We start from the raw sequence: 23,705 nt of genomic DNA, 5'->3' as shown, positions 1-23,705 counted from the left end.
TGTTATCTCTAATAATTGCAGGAGCTGAGTTTGTTTATGAGGAACAAAATTTCCAATTTCCTCATCCAAAAATGTCTTAGAACTTTATGGAAACTCAGGAAAATAGTTTATGAAATCATTCGAGGATGGGGTGGGGAGGATTATTATTGTACTGGCTGCAGCAAAATCATAAACCATTCATTAGGAACAGATGTACAATTTTGGTACACTTGGCATCACTGAAAACTCTCATGGTCTGTAACTTTTTACAAGAACAGTTAAAAAAATTATGAAGCACATTTATAAATTCAGGGTATCTATAAGAGCATATGTGCAAATATAAATCTTCATCCTGTATTAGGATCAACTCGTGAAGGCGCCACTTGAGTTTTGATCATGTCATCCCTTCTGCGTTTGTATCACAACACCAACAGTTAATTGGATGTTTGCACAGGAACCAGATCTAAAATCAAACAAGTTGGTGTTTGCAGCTAATGCATATGGAGGCCCTTATCCACTGAATAATTTGTAAACAAATAGCAGAGACTGTGGGGAATACCTATTAAAGGAAAGCTTTGCATCTTGTTTGGTAACTATGCAAATTTTACTACAATGTGGCACCAGATCAGCTTTCAGTTTCTGCAAAGACAGGTTAATTTAAAAATGCAAACAAAGCCCTCGTATTCATCTAAATAGATCCAAACTGGTTTCTGATACATCACAGAGTTTTGTCAATCTGAAATCAAATATAACACACATATGTTCTCTCAAATTGCATTACACCACCAATGGTTTGCATCACAGACTGAGTTTCCAGTGTCATAATGGAAAATGCCAACTGTTCTTTCATATCCACAGGGGCTGGGAGTTGAAAATTAAGTGAGTAGTCACTGCAGACCACTTTGATCATCATCTATTATTGGTTGGTTACACAGTTAGATTGTTGAATGTCTCACAGAAGATTATCTGCTCAGTCATTTAGAAAATGACATAACAGTGCAGGATAGCCAGCAGAGAGGGGCTGAAGGAAATGATGTCTGTTCTCATAAATTTAAAAAAATCGCTGGAAACTAGCAGAAGACACTCCTACATTCTGACCACTGCAGCAGGTCAATTCTCAGCAGAACAAGAACCAATGAGTTATGTCATAAACTGCTCACTATAACAGTTGAGAAAGTGTCTTAGCACCAAAACAACAGATGTAAGCACATCAATATCTGTATTAGGATGTCTTGTCATTGTATAACTAGATATATAAATTTGTATCAAATAGACCAGTTGTAACAATTGGTTCAATGAGTTAAATAACCATTGGTTCATTCTTGAAGTATTAGCTGCAGCTCAGTTAATGGCACTATCAGGTCTGAGTCTAACGGTACCAAGTTCATGGGTTTGAGCAAAAATATTAAGGCTGACACTCTGCTGTAGTAGTGACAGAGTGCTTCACTGTAGGAGGTACCAAGCTTCAGATGAGAGGTTACGCTAAGACCCATCAGGCCTGGGTGCATGTATAAGATTGCAAGACATGATTTTATAGAAGAGCAGAGGAGATATCTCATGTGGCCTGCTCGATATTCAGCCCTCAATCGAACTTGGAATGAACAGAATATCTGGTCATTACCACATTGCAGTTTGTGGCACCTTGTTGTGAGCAAATTGGCTGCTATGTTTTCTATGTTGTAACAGTGGTTGCTCTTCAAAAGTACTTTATTACTTGTAAAGTACTTTCAGACATCCAATGGTTGTGAAAATTGCTCTTTAATGCAAGCCTTTCTTTATTTGGGACCAAGATGTAATAGCTCTATTTTACCTGAATCAATTGGCCTGAGCTAATCCAGTTCCCAATGGATGCCACGCTACAGTACAATAGTTAATATAGGAATATTAATTGCAATCTCAGTGAAAGGAGATAGAAGAATGGCAGACATGAAAATAAAGAAGATTCACCTTGTTACTATTCTTAGGTGGTCTGCTGAAGCTGGAATTAAGAAACATTGTGGTGGGGCTGTCTTGTGGCACAGTGATGGTGTACCTTATCTGGACTGGGAGGCCCGGGTTCAAGTCCCACCTGCTCCAAAGGTGGGTAATAACAATCTGAACAGGTTGATTAGAAAATAATTGGTATAGAAGAAAAATAACCTCCTTTTTAAAAGTAATTGTACTCAACTTTGGCATGTAGGAACAACAACAGGCAAATGGTACCTGTTTCTGAACAGCAATATGCTTTAAGAATGCAATCCTCCAACTAGGTCATTTAGCACAATATTAAAAGTATATTTTGATACCTAAAATAACATTTCCTTCACAAATTTTTCAGTAAAATCTAAACCAAGCAAGGACGTAGCAATCTGCTTTTTCATTTCATGTATTGCAAGCAATGTTATGAATTTGCCTTTGAAATGAGGATTTGTGCTGCTTCCATATCAATGGCCACCTGGGAAAAAAAGCATATACTGGAGATTTGGGCAAAAAAAACAGGCTTCACTGCTATTACTACAATAAACAAAATAAAGAAAATAAAGAATAACAAAATGGAAGATAAATGTAAATACTGACCTGTGATATAAATCAAGTTCCAATTAATTCATGAGTAAACCAAGCCAACATACAGCAGTAGTAAAACAGGCATATTTTTATTCTAGGCAAAATAACATTTCACCAACTTGATGCCTTTCTCACCTCAACAGGATATCTTTTTCCATCAAGACTGTGCTCCGAACCTGGAAAACCTCTATTCTGACCCCAGTGAAATTCTAGTTTTTCTGCTTTAAGCCTGCCTGGAAGATCAGCTCCACTGACAAAATAATCATCCTTCAGTAGAACAGCAACTGTAAGACAATAAGTTAGAAAAAGGTTTGTTAGCAGGTCACCAACACAAAATAGTTTGAACACATATTTATAATTTGGTAAAATTCTGAGCGCACATACACAGACTTACTCTTTTTACATTACTCATTTGCTGTGGTCACATGTTATATCAACTTTTTATATTCCTATGTTCACATCTGTTGTGGGGTTTGACATTAGCCTATCAAACAATCAAGGCTCTAGACTCCCATAAATCATTGTGTAAATATGTTTTCCCTTGTATTTCTTTTTTCTCAGAGATTGAAATCCACAATTCAGACAATTCTGTTTTGAAAAAAAGTCTATCTAAATTTACATATTCAAGTAGCTCTAACGTACTTTAATGCCTTTATTCAAAATTTTACTCAAAAGGTACATTCTCTGCCAACAGGCGAGATTTGGATAGTTTGCTCTGAGTGGTGACCCTGAGCTAAATTTTAAATTATGGAGTCTGAGCATGTATAGTATACCTAATTGCCCAGGATATAGGAGTTCCTTTCCATAAGATGAATTAATCAGATATTTCTCTTCAGTTTCCATTGCTGTGATCAAGACCTTTTTTTCAAACAATTTAAAAAAGATGAAGAGCAGATTTCAAAAGCTCTAATGAAATCAAAATTATTTTGAGTGATTCAAGTAGGTCGGGAAAGTTTTCTTATCCTATACTCTTTGTTTAATCAATTTGAATTTTGAAAGTAAAGAAAACATCTTTGAGGGTAAAAGAAGAGGAGGAGGAATACACAGGGAAAGGGAGGAACAAAGAAGGTTGCAGCCTTTCATGATCTGTTTGGTGGGGGTGGTGAAAGAGTGTGGGTGTGGGTATGAAGGTGGTGATTAAAGGAGAGCTATATGACAGCGAAGCAAATTTAAACAAAGGAGATAGGGACAGTAAAGGGAATGAGGAGCTGGAAGAAAACAAAGGTGTAGGTGGAAGGTGAATGAACATGGAATGAGAATACAGCCACTGAGAGCCAAATGTTGCCTACATCATACACCCCAAATGCATCCTACAGCATTACTGGTGATTCTGACCACTGAATTCAACCTTTCAGTTATTATCTCCACTTTATACCTGTAAAAAGCAAAAGACATAACGAGAAAAACAAATAAGTAAAGTTGAAAGGAACTCAGGCAGAAAACAAGAAAATACATGAGGAAAGCAGAAAATGAAAAGAGGATAAAGAAAGGACAAGAGCAACCATACTATATGAGAAGATCCTCCAAATGCAGGAGCTCTCTATGACTGTTCTTGTAGGGACATTGAGATCTCCACGTCAAAGCAAACAATGTTAGGAGTACTGAGCTGTCTCCAACGTGCTTACTTCTAACTGCCTCCATAGACAGGGTGGTGGCTGCCATGGAAAGCCAAGACCAGCAGAATGCTCGGTGCTGTTGGACATGCATTCCGCCACTTTAGCTACAGTTACTCAGCATCAGTGGAAAGGCGAGACTTTCCTGATGGCTGATAGTTTGCTTGTCATGGACTGTGAAGACCTTTCAGCGAGACCTGCCGAATTGAGAGCCTAAACTTTCTCAGTTCCAATGACCTGTGGAGTTCTATGCAAACTCTCCTGGTTTGCAAATTTTACATGCTAAACCTTCTACTTAAATGACTTATTCCCTGAACTAGGTGAGAAACTAAATCAGCTTTGAAACTCAACATTGGTCTTCTGAACTGAATTTTTAAAAAGTAAATCTTGCCGACTTTAGATCTTCTGAACTTAGGGAGAGTAAACACAGCTCTGTACTATTACAAACACAAAGTATAAACATCTTTCAAATAACACCACAGGGGTTAACTGTCACCTGCTCGCTAACAAAATGCCGGATTCAATCACCGTCCTAAAAGAACACTTTGAACATTTTGTGTAAGAAAAAAAGCTTCAATCAACATCGACCTGCAAATATTTTGAAGTCCCAACTCCAAAACTGATATTATTGTATATATGTTATATAACTTTCATAACACAAGAAACACAATTACTTCCTATACATTCACTGCAACCAACATGCTGCCAACAGTGCAGATATCAGCACATGTCCTATCTTACTCCTCAGTAGAATAAGGCAAAGTCACCATAGTCCCAGAGGTCCAAAGTGCTGCCCTCTCACTAGGGGAACATGACTGGTGATGAGTTTACCTGACGGTTACCATGCCTCAGCCAATAAGTGAGGTTGAGAAGGCAGGACTTTCATGGTAACTTCAAGTAGCACAGAAATTGAACATATGTTGTTGGTGTCATTTTGTATCACAAACCAGGTAACAAGCCAACTGAGCTAACCGAACCCCACAACTGGGCACCTGGTTGGCAAAGATTTATCATACATGCACATCTTGCTGTCAGCCAATTGAGTGTAACTCTACACATCGTAACAGGAACCTGCTGCTCAACACCCCCAGCCCCAGCTTCTGAGCAAACATCACACATCTGCCGACTGAGAAAAACCCACAAGCTGCTTGAAACTATTTGAATTCACTTCATTTACCATGTCATAATGACATGCTCAGTCGACTTACTGCTCATCTTCCACCTTAGAGACCTAAATGGAGCAACCTTCTTGAGCAAGTTCTACCAGCAGACATCCTTTGGATCAAGGAGTGGGAAACACAAGAAGTCATTAACATGTTCCTTGGTACAAACTCCATCTATCAAATGGCAGGCTTTGAACTACTATGGTGAAAGTGATCCTTACCGAACAGGTTCAGGGTAAACCAAGGGCCCTGCACAACGAATCTCAACCATTTGGGTCTCAATACAAACTCCTTATGTACTTCTGGAGATACACACACAATGCTGTTCATTACTGAGTGTCTCATCTGGACTAAGTGTGAAAAAATAATCTTAATCTCAGCAAATGAGTAGTTTGTTGCTTGACTTGGCAATTTCCATCTTCTAGCTAAAAACAAGGCAGATGAGATTTGTTCAGAACGGCTTCTTGGTCAACACAGACAAAGTAGGTCCGTTCCTGTTCTGTCCTGTTTTATGCACTAAAATTATTTTAGTCATCATACTTTGGCAAAGGCACAGAACAACTGCCAGCTTCAATCAAATGTATACAATTTTTAATGATTTCACATTTTTCAATTTCAGTCAGTCACAAACTTATTGCAGGAAAATTTAATTTTATCTGTGATTTTTATCCAGCATTTAAAATTACTCAGGTCACAAACTTATGTTTAAGCTGACGGAGATGAAATGTTTTAACCTTGTCCACCAAGCAGACAACAAGGATGAATGTTCATTCAGTCTATTTCAATACGTGCAGGTTGGTTCCTAATTGCAGTCTTTACTCAAAGAGCAGAGCAAGAAATGGTGCTGAGTTTCCTGAAAGGCTAAGTGAAATAACAGGTCCACAAAAATAGTAAACCTCAAAGAGTAATTTTACATCCAGACAGGCCTCAGAACGGAAATGGTATTATTTTAAGTTGCAGTTGGATTTTTAGGTCATCCATTGTGCAATCTCACAAATACCTCCCAAAGAGGCCTAACACAGCTCAGCCTGATGGTTGATCCCACCATCTATCAGGTCTTAGCACAGAATATGTTAGAGGTTGGACCTAGAAAGCTCTCAGCAACATACAAAATGATTACCAGGAGATAAAAATTCTCAGGCCCTTTTTTTCTGCTGGAGGTAATTATTGCAACAACACGAAAGCCATGATACTTCTTTCCCTATACATGATGAGAGATGATCAACTCACCCTATTAATTCCCCTTCTGACCCTGTCACCAATTAAGGCCCTTCGATAGTTAAATAATATCCACCTTATGGTCTTAACTCACCACTTTCCTGACTGGCAAATCAAGGCAATCTGGCTGCCAGGATGGGGAAGGGCTCCCAATACTGCTTCTTCACAACCACACCCCACAATAAGAGAAGCAAAAGTATTTATCTTCTCACCACTGGATCCCCCAAGTCCTCAATCATGGTCTTTAGGACCCACATGCTGCCCGCCTCTGATTGGTCAACAGGTCGTGGTGACCCATCACACCAGTGCTGAGGTCTGTGATTCACCAAGAAACACTCCTATGCTCTGCCTATCAGTCTTAATGAGCTGATTGGCAGGTGGGTGATGTATGTCACCACATAACACACCCCCCCACACCTTTAAAAAATGGGAATTTGCCCCAAATCTCACATGCTGAAAACTGGTCCACAGTTGAATCAGGGCCATTGCATTTATTTTAAAACTCTTATCATTGCTTGAGTGTCTGCTGCAAAAGTGTATATTAGCTAAGGTTCCAACTGCAATTAAATGCACTCTTGGAGATTTCATCACATTAACTGGTCCTGCCATGAGTTAGCCAATGGACCCATCCTTGTGATACACTGCCTTTCTACAGGAGTTGGCGAGCAAAAAGACTCATTTACCCAACAGGATGATGCTTGACTCTCAGATTTACAGCTTCCCCATCACAAATTTTCAATGTTTTTATATGTGATAAAGAGAAATGTTGAAAGAAAATTGTAAGAAAATGTCTGTGAATACCCTTGCTCTCTAGCGTTTCATAAAGAATGTCCTGGAGATTTATCTACAACTCCTGAAGACTCCAGGCTATTCATAGAGAGTTGACAGCCTTAACATAAGACAAATCTTGCAGTTTACTACATTTTACGTAATCTACATAGGTCAAAACGATAACATAGCCAATCTTAAGTTCAATGTTATCATCCTTATTTTAACCATAAATAGCATGATAAATTCCACAAAATCTGGCTAGAAGAAGATTCCTGCTCACCTCAGGACTTGGTTGAGTTCTCAGTCAGACGTGGCATTTAAAGATACCATCCAAAGCAGGTGAAACTTTCATAACTGTATACTAAACAGGGCAGAAGAGAGCTACATTCCTTAGCTGCCAGATATGGTGCATGTTAAATGTACACTTGCAATGTCAACGTACAAGGTTATGGGCCAAGTGCTGGAAAATTAGATTAGAATATTTAGATGGTAGTTGATGATCTGCTGAAGGGCCTTTTTCCTTTGCTTTAGACCTCTACAGCTCTATGTTAAACCATCAGTAAGGACACCAGGGTTCAAGTCCCATGTGCTCCAGAGTTGTGCAATAACATCTCTGAACAGGTTGATTAGAAAATATCTAAAACCTAAAGGAGCCTCGGGCAGAACAAATGATTGGAGGGACTTGAAAGCCCTTGGATTTTTCAGGTGAGTGTTTTCAGCCTCTTTGTGATTTTTTTCTAAATTAACTAGTTAAAATATCAACGAGCTCCTGTGTCAGTTAATTGTTTTGGCCACATCCTTAAAGCCTCCGATGAGAGCTTCTGAGTTGGCATTAGAGAAAGAAGCGTGGTTTCAGATAAATACCACTTTCTCAAGCTGCCCTCAGGCTGCATTTTGCTCTCCCTATGGCATGTGCAACTGCATATCTTCGGAGGTCACCTTTTGGCACATGTATTAATACAGGCTCCTCTTAATAAATGAGACGATGACATTCCCCCAGTGACATTTCTACAAGATGTGAATGCTTGACTAATACTTACATTGGAAACCTCTTCAAAAGCACTTCAGACTAAATAGTTCGTGTTTTGCAAGATCATGCTTCCACATACGTACCTAGTGTTACTTCTCCAGATTAAAGGACAACATACTGTATTTTAGGTGCCATTTTTACGACACAACCTAATGAGTGGTAACATCCTTACCCTTGCAGCAACCGTTGCCAGATGGTCATCTGAATGAAATTTTAATCTCAGAAAATGAAATGATTAAATCACAGGCAACCCCAAAGACGTGCCAAAAACTGAATCAATTTTCTTTTTTCTAATTTTCTCCTCTGAAGGTTATGGTTAGCTCTTGAGAAGCAGAGCATTCATGTGGTGAATCCCTAACCACAGTTCTAGAGAAATTGGAATGCCAGTTCTCTGGAGGGTGAGGCTACATACTGCAGAGGATTCAGATTCTAAAATTAAGGTTATCTACCAACAGCGGCTGACAGGCATGCAGCAGGAACTGTTAGATGTACTGTAAACAGCCTGCCAATGAGCTTGTGTACAAAAGAGCTAAGCATAAAGAGGAATTCACCTCCAACTTATTTTAGGGATTTATGCAAAGCATGCAGACCATTGTGTCCAATCTACAGTGAGCTCCATGAACATATTGATTCTTACAGTCCACATCCGCAGCTTAAAATTCTACTCTGGGTATCCATCGCTCCACTTGCTCCACTGTTCTTGATGCTTGCAGTTCCCATAACTTCCTCATGCCAGCTCAAAATTATCACTGCAAAACTGCTACTTGACTTATTCAACCATAGTAAAAGGGCAATTCGGCCAAATGCTGGCCTTGTCAGTGATGCTCACATCCCATGAAAGAAAAGAAAATAAATCAGTGACCCTAATACAGTATCCTAAGTTGGACTGTGTAAAAGTGCACACTTTTGCCTTACATTGGAAGTGCACACAATGCTGATGGAAGATATCTTGCTGGTCTTCCAAGAAACAATGGGCTGCATGTTCCTGGAGATGGTTTGGGGCCTGGGATGGCTGGGAAAATAGTGAGAAGCTGCATTGGGATGTCCACTTCTGAGGAATCTTTTAGGGATTGGAGGGGGGGAAGAAAGTCAGCACCCTGTTCCAATAGGGCATTTAGCCAATCATACCACTTATGGGCCAAATTAGGAACCATTGTCCAATGGAGATGGAAATATTCCTGTGATCAGACCAGCTCCATTCTCCATTTCAGCACCAGTCCACCAGCTTTCTGAGAGGTAGCCTTGTGGCAACAGGCTGATGAGGTCATCAATGCCACTTTCAAGTGCCCCTGCCAGAGCTGTGGGGATCAGTAGGCCAAATCCATGCCACAAACAATCCGAGGAAGATATCCCCCCATCCTTGCTGACCATCAGACAGTTTTCTCATGTTCTCCCACCTACATTAGCAGTGCCCACTTATCCTAGCACTCTAACTGACCCTCCTGACTGCACAGCCTAAGTGGACAGGATGCCTAGAGGTGATCTGTTGATTGACAAGATTTGAGACAATCACATACGTGAACAGGAGACAAACGTCATCAGATCAGGACTCGACTATGGTTCCAACAACAATGGAAAATTCAGCATTTTGTGTCAGTCACACATCACTTCAAATTTCTGGATCATGCCTCAAAAAACATTTGAAAGAAAAGTGCACCCATTTGATGCAGCAGAGGAAAGCTGTGATCTTATTAATCAGACAGGAAGAACAGGTTAGGGAGGCGGGGACAAGCTGGGCTGGTTTTGGGATGCGATAGGGGGAGGGGAGATTTTGAAGCTTGTGAAACCAAGCGGAAGCTTGGGGACCGCTTTGCAGAAGACCTACGCACGGTTCGCAATAAACAACTGCACCTCCCAGTCACGAACCATTTCAACTCCCCCTCCCATTCCTCAGATGACATGTCAATCCTGGGCCTCCTGCAGTGCCACAACGATGCCACCCGAAGGTTGCAGGAACAGCAACTCATATTCCGCTTGGGAACCCTGCAGCCCAATGGTATCAATGTGGATTTCACAAGATTCAAAATCTCCCCTCCCCCTACCGCATCCCAAAACCAGCCCAGCTCGTCCCTGCCTCCCTCACCTGTTCTTCCTCCCACCTATCCCCTCCTCCCACCTCAAGCCGCACCCCCATTTCCTACCTACTAACCTCATCCCGCCCCCTTGACCTGTCCGTCCTCCCTGGACTGACCTACCTCCTCCCTACCTCCCCACCTACACTCACCTTTACTGGCTCCATCCCCGCCTCTTTGACCTGTCTGACTCCTCTCCACTTATCTTCTCCTCTATCCATCTTCTATCCGCCTCCCCCTCTCTCCCTGTTTATTTCAGAACCCCCTTCCCCTCCCCCACTTCTGATGAAGGGTCTAGGCCCGAAACGTCAGAATTAGCATTTTCAGCTAAGTTTACAGCAACACTGTTATCTTGGCAACAAAAAAATACCACTGAATGTTTTAATAAAGCACTTATAAGAAAACAAATAATTTTATTGAAAGTAAAAATTACCATAAAAAATATCCATGAACATTAAAGGATTGCATTGTAAATCACCATGAAAATAAATAATGCAATCAGGCACACACAAAAATAAACACATTTATATCCAGTTTATAAAAGGCCATTGAGAAATGAATAGTGAAAGCTAACAGAATGATTGACTGATAATGAGACTTTCCATCAACCCTTTCAAACAAAGGCCAGACTAAGAAATTATCCAGGACTACAATGAATACTAATAAAATAATAAGATTCAAAATATTATGTTTCACACAGATATTAAGATTATGAACAACGGTGTGAAACATATATACAATGAAGATGTCACCTACAAATTTACATCCAGATGTCCAAAAAAATGCCACAAAAGGACTGGAGGCAAGTTGCCAAGTTGCACCTAAAATATATACTCGGCAGGCCTAAAGGTTTAATTCATCCCATTCATAAATGAGAAGATTTACTTTCAGATCATCTATTTTTAAATCTAAAATCAATAATTAATTAGACCAGTTGCCATAATTTTTCTGATCTAGATGGATCATTAAAAGGATAATTTTGAGGCAGCAGAATCAATGTTCTCAGAATTATTAATTTACAACATATTATTCTGTATAATCAACTGCAATATAACCATTTTCAGTACAATTTAACAACAGGTTCTGGTTTCATGGCTCATTTCTAGCTTTGTACTTTGTTGGTGATTGAGTCTACCTGTTTTTTTAGGATTTATTGCCCATCCCTAATGGTCCTGGAGAAGATGATGGTTAGCTACCTTCTTCAACTACTGCAATCTCTGGGGTACAGGCACATCCATAGTACTTTTGGAAAGGATTTGGACCCAGTGACAGTGAAGGAATAGTAATATAATTCAAAATTAGATGGCTTATGGCATGGAGGGGAACTTGCATGTGGTTGCATTCCCAGGTGTCTGCTTTGCTTGTTCTTCGAAATGGCAGAGGTTGTGGGTTTAGAAGAAGCTGTTAGAAGAGCTTTGGTCATTAATTACAGTGTATCTTACAAATTGAACACACTGCTATCAGTGGTTGGGATACCAATCAAGCACACTGCTTTGTCCTGGATGGTGTCAAGCTTTTTGAGCATTTTGGGACAACACATTCAGGCAGTTGGAGAGTATTCTACCACATTCCTGACTTGAACTTTGTAGATGGTGAACATATTCGATAGACAGGAAGTTAGTTATTCACTGCAGAAATCTTACCTGCTTTTGTAACCATAGTATTTGTGCTGGCTGGTTCAGTTCAGTTTCTAGCCAATGCTAACCCTCAGGATGTTGATAGTGGAGGATTTAGAGATCATAACATCAAGGAATGACTTTTAGATATCTCTTGTTGGAGATGGTCATTGTTAGGCACTTGGGTTATTCTCCAGATCTTACTGCATTTGGACATGGACTGCTTCAGCATCTGGGGAGTCGCAAATTATGCTGAACATTTTGCAATTATCAGTGAAAATCCCCACTATTGACTTAAAGATGGACAGAAGGTCTTAATGAATCAGCTGACGATGGTTGGGCCTAGCATATTACTCTTAAGAGCACTTATCATGATGATGTCCTGGGCCAAGATAATTGACGTAAACACAAACATCTACATCCATGCTAAATATTACCACATCCAGCTGAAAATTTTCCTCCTGGTTTTCATCAACTCCAATTTTACTAGGCCATACTCTGTTGAATGGTTCGTTGATGTCAAGGGCAGCACCTCTCCCCCTGCGTCTGGAGTTCAGTCAGGAGCCAAGCAGCCCTGGTGGAACACAAACTGAATGAACAGGTTACAGGTTGTTCCTGGTTTGCGAATGGGTTCTGTTCTGGACTTCATTTGCAAGTCAGAACTTGAACAATGTAAAATGGCTATTTTTAAGTACAGGAAATGTTTGTATGTTGGGTCTTTAAAGTTACAACCATGCATGGGATCATGTTCATCAACATGAGCATATGTATGTCAATGTTCATAGACCAGTGACCCCCTGTATTCCTTTACAAGTGCTGTCTTCCACATTGTGAAAGGCCCCCTTCATCACATTGCTGATGACTGGAATTAGACTGACGAGGCGATAACTTGCGTGGTTGGATTTGTCCTGCTATTTGTGCACAGGACATACTTAGGTAATTTTCCACATTATCAGGGAGATGCTAGTGTTGCAGCTGTACTGAAACAGCTTAGCTAGGGTTGTGGCAAGTTCTGGAACCCAGGTCTTCTGGACGATTGCCACAATATCCTCACAGTCCAAGCCTTTGCAGTATCCAGTGTCTTGGGCTGTTACTTGATATCGCACGGAGTGAGTTAAATTGTTGAAGACTGTCATCCATGATGCTCAAGATCTCAGGAGGAGACCAAGATGGATCATTCACTTGGTACTTCTGACTAAAGATAGGTGCAAATACTTCAACCTTGTCTCTTACACTGATATATTGGCTTCCTCGTACTGTGGATAGGCATATTTGTAGAGCCTGCACCTCCATGTTAACTTTTTAACTGTCCACAGCCTTTCACAATTGTATGTGGCAAGATTGCAGAGTCTAAATCTGATCAGTTGCTCGTAGGATTACTTTGACCCTGTCTATTGCCTGCTGCTTCCATTGTTGGAACCAGAGTTGAATCAGAGTTGGTATCCTGGCTTGATGACAGTGGGAGAGGGATGATCACTACACTGTAATTTTGGAACTCTATAAAACAAAACTATGGAATATATTGGGTGATTGAGTGCTGTACAGGAACTGTGCATTTTCAGGATGTGATGACTCATGAATAGGTGATACAAAAGTTCATGCATGTAGCTTTGTTGCCTACCAAAATGTTATCCATTAAAAAAAAACCTTCAGACATCTTGAAGTGGCAAGACAATTCAAACCAGCATAAAATAACCCTAGAGTGAATTTAAAGATTACCTTAATATCAGACTTGACAAACAGAAGACAAGGAAAATGAAAGTTTAATTTACCTCTCACCCCATCTGCACTAACATGACAAAGTAACATGGAAAAAAGCGAGTGCAAGAGATTGCTTTCATTCTGTAAAAACGTTATCAGAAAGTTAAAGTATTTTATAGCTAGTAGTCTTTATGAATTATTGAAACTATTCTAATCCAACAACATATCAATATGTGGTGACAAACAGTGAAAACTGGTGACAGAAAAATCTCTCTCTCTCTGCTGAAGTGTTTTCAGAAAATTCCCAGAAAATATGGTAACATTATTCAAGAAAGGAGCAAGGGATAAATCAGGAAACTGCAGGCCAGTCAATCCAACCTCTTTGGTGGGGAAACTATTGTAAAATATTCTGAGGAACAGAATTAATCTGCACTTGAAGAGGCAGTGATTAATCAAGAACAGTCAGCATGGTTTCGTTAAGGGGAAGTCACGTCTGACTAACATGACTGATTTGTCGAAGAGAAAACCACGTGTGTAGATGAGGGCATGCATTCAACGTAAACTGCTTGGACTTCAGCAAGGCTTTTGACAAGTTGCCACATGGGTGACTGACAGCAAAGGTTAGAGTCCTTAGGAGATTTGGCTAACTGGGTCTAAGATTAGTGGATTGGCAGGAAATAGAGGATGATGGCCAAGGAGTGCTTTTGTGACTGGAAGCCTGTATCCAATAGTGTTTTGCAGGGCTGTGTGTGGTATTTATAAATGATTAAGTCTTGAATGAAGGAGGGTTGATCAGTGAGTTCACAGATGATAAGAAAATTGGTGGGTGGTTAATAGTGAAGATTACAGGAGGATATAGATGGGCTGGTCAGATAGGCTGATCAGTGGTAAATGGTATTCAATCTGGATAAGTGTGAGGTGATGCACTTGGGCAGGACAAACAAAGCAAGGGAATACATGATGACTTACAGGACTCTGGGAAACACAAAAGATCACAGGAATCTTGGTGCACATGTCCACTGGTCCCTTGAAGAAGCAGGACAGGTAGATAAAGCGGTTAAGAAGGCATATGAAGTATTTAGCAAAAGGTTGTACACTGTTTTAATCTAGTTCATATTTCCTGGGCAAATATCCAGGTAAGGTTCATTAGAATTATTTCTTCTGCTTGTACTTTATCTCTTAAAATCAACTTTGCTCACAAAAATGGATCCTGAAGTTGGAAAATGTCAAGGATAATTCATTGCTCTGCTATTGCATACTTAAGAATCATTCTGGCACATTTACAGTACTTCACAAAAGTAGTTCTGCTACGGCAACTGTAACTCTTGATACTGTTGACAGTGTTCTTTTTATCTCATAGATCTAGTTTCAAAAGTACCAAGTAAATAATTGCCCACAGGCAGAGGGCTCGACCTTCTTCACTAGTTAATGAAAGCATGATTATATCACTGGCATGAACAAAGCAGGAGTGAGGGCTTTGAAATGCAGCATGCCATAATCCAAATATGTCAAACTCTACCAACAGGTATTTGTGTTATTTTGGGGAAAAAGCTACAGCTAGAGGTTCAGCACCATTTATTTCGATGGTGTGTCCATCTTAGAACAATATTCGCGTTGTCTTGTTTATTTTGACACGGATCGTAAAGCTACAAAGTAAATAGGGTATTAGACCAAACATAGCCACACATTTCATTTCACAAAGCCACAAAAAAATTACAATTCTAACCAAGTGTGAAATCTTAAAGCCTGTTTCAGCAATTACACTTCCTGACTAATTTCAAATACAATTTAATATTAACTTTCAGCGGCAATTGCATCCGCACTGTACATTTTGTCTTATTTCAAAGGTCACTACTTCAACACCGCAAAAGATTTGCATCAGTATTTGCTGAAAATTGCTATAAATACTTGAGGAATACTCCTATTAATGTCTTAAAAATTCAAACATTTCAGCCTCAGTTGAACTTAGTTTCTTGTCATGCTGTGCCACTTCCTCAAAATAAGCACAAAAGAATGGAACAAATGTTACTAATAATGTAAAGATTAGCAAGGAATCTGAAAAGTTGCATATCCAATCGATTAATTACTCAGTTCATAACTCCGTTTGGTGAGGTTATGTTTCATCCAAATTGTAGAAATTTTCACAGAGCTGGTCGAAAGTACAACATTCTGATAAATAATGTTGCATATATAATCCTGGTTTATTACTTTGAGTTCACCTCCAGCAGGGTATTTTATCTGGTACAGCAATGCTTATGTTACCCCTTAGAACATACAAAATTAAATGTGAATGCAGTGTTATTTAAGAATCCATAGAACCCACATTACAGCTGACAAATATATTTATATATTATATTATAATATTATATAATATAACTACCAAATATTATGTTCACAAGCACTTAAGTGTCTGGACGAAAATCAAGCCATTCAGTTACAGAGAGCAGCCTGCTTCTTGGAGCATGCCATGCTTCAACTGATCCTAGTCAAGATGAAGTCTAAGGTCTTTATATCAGCAGGTCACATGCTATGATGCAGTGATGATATTATTAGCATATCTCTTAAAGGATTACTGATGCTCAGTCTGAGTCAAAACACATTTATTTCTCCCATTTTCCTAAGCAACAAAGTAGTCAAGGCAGAGCCGCAAAGTTAGAGGCAATGTATAACACTGAACAGTGTAGCGTATCAGCCTCACCTACAAAAATATTGTCACCTTGCATGGGCAACACTGATATCTGACTGCAGTACATCAGAGAATGTGATTTTAAAATAAATTACCCAGTGATTGAAATAAAGGGGTAATTTTCATCCTCATCATTCAGGTAATGAACAACTCATTGTGAAATTGCCTGAGTTTCACTTAACTCATATCCAACTGGGGAAAAAAAAATCTAAGCCAGACCAGCATTGTGCCTGAAAAGTGAAGATGAAAGTTATGTTGATTGAGTTGAAAACAGATCATCATCATCATAGAATCTCTACAGTGTGAAAACAGGCCCTTTGGCCCAACAAGTTCACACTGCCCCTCAGAGCATCCCACCTAGACCCATCCCTCATAACTCATCTAACTGATACATCCCTGAATACTATGGGCAATTTAGCATGGCCAATCCAGCCTAACCTGCACATCTTTGGACTGTGGGAGGAAACTGGAGCACCTGGAGGAAACCCACACAGACAGGGGGAGAATGTGTAAGCTCCACACAGTTGCCTGAGGGTGGAATTGAACTTGGGTCCCTGGCACAGTAAGGCAGCAGTGCTAACCACTGAGCCACTGTGCCCCCCCCCCCCCCCCCAAACTGCTGCATTGCAGAGAGATTAAATAAAAATCCAAAGAAAAACCTATGTTTTTGATTGGAATGAGGCATCTCTCTCCCAGCCAGTCTTCTACATTGGCATTGTTAAGTTTTTGAAACCTAACTTAATCACAAATCACATCATTTAAATTTTTTTTAATGTAGTTAAGCCTATAGATTGAGAGAGGAGATAAAACTAGTCAAATCCCAACTGCTGATCCATCAATGAAGCATAATTCCAGCCAAAATTCAAGCATGCTTCGTCTTTGCACTTGGTGACTAATGAGGTGACTCAAGCTGTTCATTAACGTATGTTGCCAGTTTTCCATAATGCTTCTGGATACTTAACGTGATCTTTAACATCTGAGAATATTTTTCCGAAGGAGTTGTTACCTGTTGTTCCCTACCCGTGTTCATAAGAGGTAACTTCCCATGGGGCAAGTTCATCATGTATTCATCATGATTATCATTATAGGCAGAGTCCCAGAGCAACGAAGCAGGTCTTTTAAACTTAACAATTGGCTGCCCTGTTGGGTTGCCTCCACAATGTTTATGTGAGAGAATAGGATCTGACTCCCGTTAGCCCCTACACTGGAGCAAAAATATAACACATCTCAATGAATTATTTTATCAAGTTGGATTGGAGAGGGAAGAATTTTCCTGACTCTGCACACCAGCCTCGGGAGTGAAAATTCAACCCCTAGTTTTAATCTGAACAATCCATTCTTGCAGCAAAATAATCACCACCTGTGGACAGTACAACAGGTTGAACAGTCCAGATAGTTCCCCTTGCAGAGAGAAAAGAAATTCTCTGGCATGCTATCCCATTCATATCCTGAAAAAAGCTTCAAGTTTCAGTTCATACGAGACTAAGGCTTTGCTTGTGGGAAACAGCCTTTTTGCTGTGAACATGAGTTCAGAGTATTCGGAGGAAACCTGAATTGTAACAACGAACATGCCTGCCGGAAGCATTGCTCCCAATTGTCTGCAAACTTGTTTCCTGAGTCACTAGGGTGAGCAGTGGTCGCTGGCAAGAAATCAAATTGACATTTAAACTGCTGCTGAAGGCTCACTTACATAAATTATATTTAAACAAAGCTATTTATAATTGCACCTTCAGAGTTCAGGAAATCAGCCACCCTACAAACAGGTGGATTCTATGGTAAACGAAGTTGCAATTAGTTCATGAAACATGTTGAAGTGATTCAGCAATGCAAATTTAGGACCACATAACATATAACACAGTACCCGTAGAGGACCTCACTATCATGACATAGTTTGAAGAATGTAATATTTTGTGACGTTTTAGTTTCCTACCGTACTGGCTTTTTTTATGCTTGATTTCATTTAAATGTCCCCAAATGTTTGATGGTAGTTTAAATGACCAGAAAAGCATTGCTTATCCATACTAACAAACTTACTTGTCTTTCCAGTGTTTTTCATACAAGTCCTATTCGAGGACTCAATCTCAAATCCCTCAAGATAGATTTGCTGCAAGATATCCTTTTCATGACTCTTCTGATCTATAATATCAACTGGGGACTGCTTGATGCCAGAACAGTTCATGTAAGATGTGGCCCAATTTTCTGGTCCATAGATTCCTAAAGGGAAAAAAAAGTATATTTAGTGCCAAATGTCATGAAATTCAGACCCCATTTCAGTCCTTGTAACCTAAAGCATATGAGTACTGATACACAATGAGGAAAATCACAGTTCATGAATTTAGTCAAATGTATTTGGTTGTTGTTAATGCTGTTAAAAAACATTATTTACAAGCTGGAACTTATCCATGTTCATGTTCACAATACATTCCAAACATCATCCTCTCACCAGAAAACAAAAATACTTGTTTCTGTCACATTTGGATGAAAATAAAAGGTGAATCTTCCTGGTTCTGCAGAAGCAGATTTAAAGGGGCACCTCGAAGCAAAATTTCAGATTAGAGTATCAACTAACTATCCAGTATTGACAGGCAGCTTTTAAAGATCAATTAAGGGTCTGAGGAGAATGAGATCTTCTCAGACCTGGAGCAGACTCTCACGAGTACCAAGCCCAGAGGCCTGTTTTATTGACCTTCTCCTCCCACCGACCAGCAGTGGATGCCAGAGGGCCACAGCCATAGACCTGTGGAACGGCTGCCCCTCTGTACTGACAGTTGTGTCCCTGTAACTTTTTAACAACATAGTACATAATCAGAGGGTAGCTCTACTTTGAGGTATCTTTGCTGTCTTTGTGCTTGCCACCTTATTGCTCACCTCAACCCGTGTGGCTGCAAGCCAGTGTTTGCTGTGGGTTTTCTGAATGGGAAATTGCCAACTCAGCCTCAGAAATTGGCCCATTGTTCTTAACAGAAGCACAAGACACCAAACTGGTCAATTAGGAGGCTATCTTACTAAATATCATGTCTGAGGGCACACCGCAGACCCACGTGAGCTGGAACTTGAAAATGATCCTACGCTCCTGAATAAAATAATAGTGCACAACTCTGTTCAATTAGTCTTCTTAAGAAGTCAGAAGGAAGCCACTTTAAATCTACCATAAAAGCTACATACTTGTCAGTGCGCAATCTAGCCTACAGACATTATGGGTAGAATTTAATGTTAGCGGAAGGTGTCTCACCCACTGGCAAGAGAACCAATGTAGGTTCTACATTGCTTCCATTGGAGACGGCCCACCAGACTTAAGTTCCAATCAAGCATTTAACTGGCTAGTATCAGGTCTTTCCTGAGCTTCAGGGCCCCAGTGGTAGAAATCCCACCCTCTGCAAAGCTGGCAGCTCTCCAATGCCAACAGATTCAGAGTCATGGCTGTTGTTGGTAAAGCTTGCAAGGAGATGCGCAGGATAAACGGGGACTCAAACCACAGTTGAACAAGGACGGATGGAGGTCAGAAGAAAAAGCACAGTACTCCTCTCATTGAGTTGTCCCATTCCTGATGCCAGGTCACTTGACCGGACAATAAGTGCCTTTGAACAAGGGATCATTCCCTGAAAGCCTGTTTCTTGGATACTCAAGTGGCGACTTCCTGCCTACCATAGGGTGAATACCAGCAGCAATATGATGAGACTAGAACGTTGTCAATTAGCATCTGGGCAGAAAGGCCGTTCATGCAGCTTTCTGCATAGGTCTTGATCAGTTGGCAATTAGAAGACAGCAGTGTCTCCTTTTCATACCCTAACACCTGATTAAACACCCACTGCCAAACTTGTCGTTGATAAGCTAAGCAAAGTGAAATACAAAAAACTAAAATTGTACATGTACGCCAGTAAAATGGATTTCACCATCAAAATTCATTAATGGCAACAAGCTTTTACATCTAGCAGAAGAAATGAACCTCAAAGTTGTTAACAATTGTTTCTAGTTAAGTGCGACCAAAATACTGTGAACAATTACTCAATATCTGAGCTAGCTACTATCTTTGGCTCTGGGGATCCATTGGAAAAGGTGAAAGTCACCGGTATCAGTACAAAACCAAATAGAACTGATTGTCATTCTTCGAGATAATAAAAGTGCCCCAGAGACTGAATAACCTACAAGTTAATTTAGCTTGGATCTATCAAGCAATTTTGAAAACAAATTAACATTTGGGGCAATTAAAAGAAGCATGTTTTTTAAATACTGAGAAAGCAAGAATAATTTACTCGACACAGGTCAGAAAATGGTTGCTGATATTCAAGATGATGGAGTTTCCCATATCATCTTGCACGATAATTTACTTTCAGGTGCGCACCACACAAGTGGTTCTGCTTTTGATGAGTGCTCAATATTTCCATGGAAACAATTAAAGCAAGAAGAGCTGATTAGAGATTTCAGATCTGAAAAAGGGCAACTAAGTAAACATGGATTTCACATTTCTTGCAAATCTGGTATTTAAAATAAATGTACACACCAAATTATTATATTTTGCTGCTGCTTTAATTCATTTCCAAACAGAGCTGAACCAATAATATTGCAATTGTTGTTTATATATTTCCACACTATTGATTCTGAGAAGGTCACAAAGGTCTGATGTTGACTGAAGATGTTTTCTAACACTACTCCCTTTTCCTATACATGTTGGCCACGAAGGACAATGGTTGGAAATAAATGTCAACATGCCATGAGAAATGACACACATTTCAATGTTCTTAATGGAACAATCAATCTTAATTCCAAAACTTACCAAACTTACATTTTAAAATGGAGAAAGGAGAAAATACATGAAAAAAAGATCAGTGGCTTCCCTGTAATTTCAAGATTCTTTAGAATTATGGATATTTCCTAAAATTATTCACTGCCTGTTGAAGAATAAATGGGTTTATTCGCTTTTGGTCAATAATGTTGTAAATGTTGCAACTTTCACCAGATACTGAGAAAGGTTGTTTCCATATAGTACATTTAAAAAAAGGTTGGAGAATTCACTTTGGTCAACTGCAAAGATTGAAGACAAGTTAGTTCACTTTTTATTCAATTTATATCGACTGGTATTGATGCTAAACAGGTCAGATGAATGACAATCGAAAACAGTCAAGAGTGTTTTTGTTTTAAATCTTAAGTTGCAAGTAGAACTGTAGCAAAGGATGAAAATGAAAAATGAAGGATGGTCACAAAATAAGTAACAACATGCTAACAGAACAGTAGAAATGGGAGCAGAATTATATCATTTGACCCCTTAAGTGTGTTCTGCCAGATAAAATCTGATTATGGCCTTAACTCCACTTTCCTGTCTGACCCTCGTAACCCATGACTTTGTCAGTTAAAAATCCATCCAGCTTGGCCTTCAACATATTTAATGATCCATCCTCCAATGCTCTCTATGGCAGAGAATTCCAAATACTAATTACCCTGAGAGAAGAAACTCCTTCTCCATTCTTTCATAAATGTAGGCCTCTTATTTTGTTTTTTCCACAAGAGAACGCATCTACTCAGCATTTATCCTGTTAAGACCCTTCAGAATCTTATTTGTTTTAATAGTATTATCTCTCATTCTTCTAAACTCCAATAAATCTAGGACAGGCCTGCTCAATGTTTCCTCAGAAGACAAACTTCTGCCACAGAAATCAGCCCATTGAACCTACTCTAGTATTGCTAACAGTGCAAATATGTCCCTCCTAAAGTAAAGCAACCAGAACTGTATACAGTATATTTAGGTGTAGCGTCACCAATGCCTTGGATGTTTTTACCAAGATGTCCCTTCTTTTTATACTGCCCCACCTCCCTGCCTGCAATAAAGGTCGGAAATCCAGTTGTCTTCCTATTAACTTGCTGAAGCTGCATGCTGACAATTGTGATTCATGTACCCAGCTCCCTTTGTAAGCCAGCATTTCGCAGTCTCTCTTCATTTAGAATTTTGCCACTGCATTTGTTGCCAATCCCTAAATATCATTAATCTGAATGACTTGTTAGGACATTTCAAAGGACTGTTACAAGTCAAGCATATTGCTGTGAGTCTGAAGTCACATGGAGACTAGACCGTGTAAGAATGGCAGAATTTCTTCCCTGAAAGACACAAGTAAAACAAAATTTTTCAAAGACACAATTGGTGAAGGTTTCATGGTCAGCATTACTGCGCTCAGTATTGAATTCAAGATTGCATTAATTCAGTTCAAATTCATCCAACTGTCATGGTGGGATTTGTATCCATGTTCCCAAAGCATTTTTGCACTTTTTTTGCCAGCTTGAAAATGATTCACTTATTCTGTCTTCTGTTAGTTAACTAGTCCTCCATACATACATGTTTATCATCCCCAAAATCATAAGCTCATATAGATGGCACCACATCAAATGTATTTTCAAAATCAAAAACTACATTTTGCTGGTTTTCCTTAATCCACTGGACTTGTGTCAAGCCTCAAGTTTCCTGCTACTTTCTACATAACAAAATAGATTTCAACATTTTCCCAAAATGCGATTTATTCAATAGGTTAAGAGGCATGTCGACTAACAATTAAAAATTAAGCCATGTCTGAAATATATGTTCACAAAACATTCACTTTCTTCATGCCAAGAGTTTAATCTTTCAACATTTAATATATTAAATGGGCTGCATAGGGCATCTCGAGGATTAAAGACAATGCTTTTGGCATTTTGTAATCATACATTTAGTGATTATTGATTGCGAAAATTTCTGCATTTAAAATTTGCACTCTCTGTGAACTTTGGCATATGCATTTTACTGCTCAGGTGGAAGATTTTAGGGACACAATCTCACTGTCCCATCAAACCAGCCCTCTAAAGCAAAAATATAAGAACAAAAAAAAGCAAGTGGGAAAACAGTTATTTCATCAGTAATCCCTGTATAATTAATGTGTCTTAGATCCTGCTAACAGTTCATTAATAAATGTAGAAGTTAATGAGGCCTTATAATCTGTGGGAAGATGTTAGACATATTATTCAGATTATTGTCCAGTAAATTGGTGCATGTCAGATGCAAAGAAAGGCTTGTCACTAATCATCTGGTGAAAATGAAGTCGTCATAGTCCCATTTCTTATAAGAGAGAGGTGACCGCTGTTGAGTGTAATTTGAGGGTCAACACACTTAAGACCATGTACGAGGTTTCTCAGGCAGGATCTTCATGGTAACCTCAGCTGGTGTGGGAACTGAACCTGAGCTACTGGCATCACTCTGCATCACGAACCAGCTGTTCAGCCAACTAAACTAACTGACCCACTATCGAGTGGAAATATACAGCACAAAGCAAACTTATGTTAGTTGATTGGA

The 23,705-nt window shown here is 39.5% G+C and overlaps 1 protein-coding gene across 1 annotated transcript in view; it reads right to left on the bottom strand.

Moving 5' to 3' along the window:
- Nucleotides 1-23,705, bottom strand: part of LOC109912514 (receptor-type tyrosine-protein phosphatase gamma-like) — a 767,972-nt gene that overhangs the window by 365,047 nt on the left and 379,220 nt on the right. Inside the window, exons 3-4 of the mRNA XM_048606500.1 lie at nucleotides 18,428-18,607; nucleotides 2,659-2,807 (exon numbers count right to left, since the gene is read on the bottom strand). Of these exons, the coding sequence (XP_048462457.1) occupies nucleotides 2,659-2,807; nucleotides 18,428-18,607 (329 nt within the window). The remainder of the gene's footprint in view (nucleotides 1-2,658; nucleotides 2,808-18,427; nucleotides 18,608-23,705) is intronic.

This window comes from Rhincodon typus, chromosome 16 (assembly GCF_021869965.1).
Source record: "Rhincodon typus isolate 14 chromosome 16, sRhiTyp1.1, whole genome shotgun sequence".
Taxonomy (NCBI): Eukaryota; Metazoa; Chordata; class Chondrichthyes; order Orectolobiformes; family Rhincodontidae; genus Rhincodon; species Rhincodon typus.
Note: the sequence above shows the minus strand (reverse complement) of the source record. Positions and strands in the feature narration are given on the sequence as shown.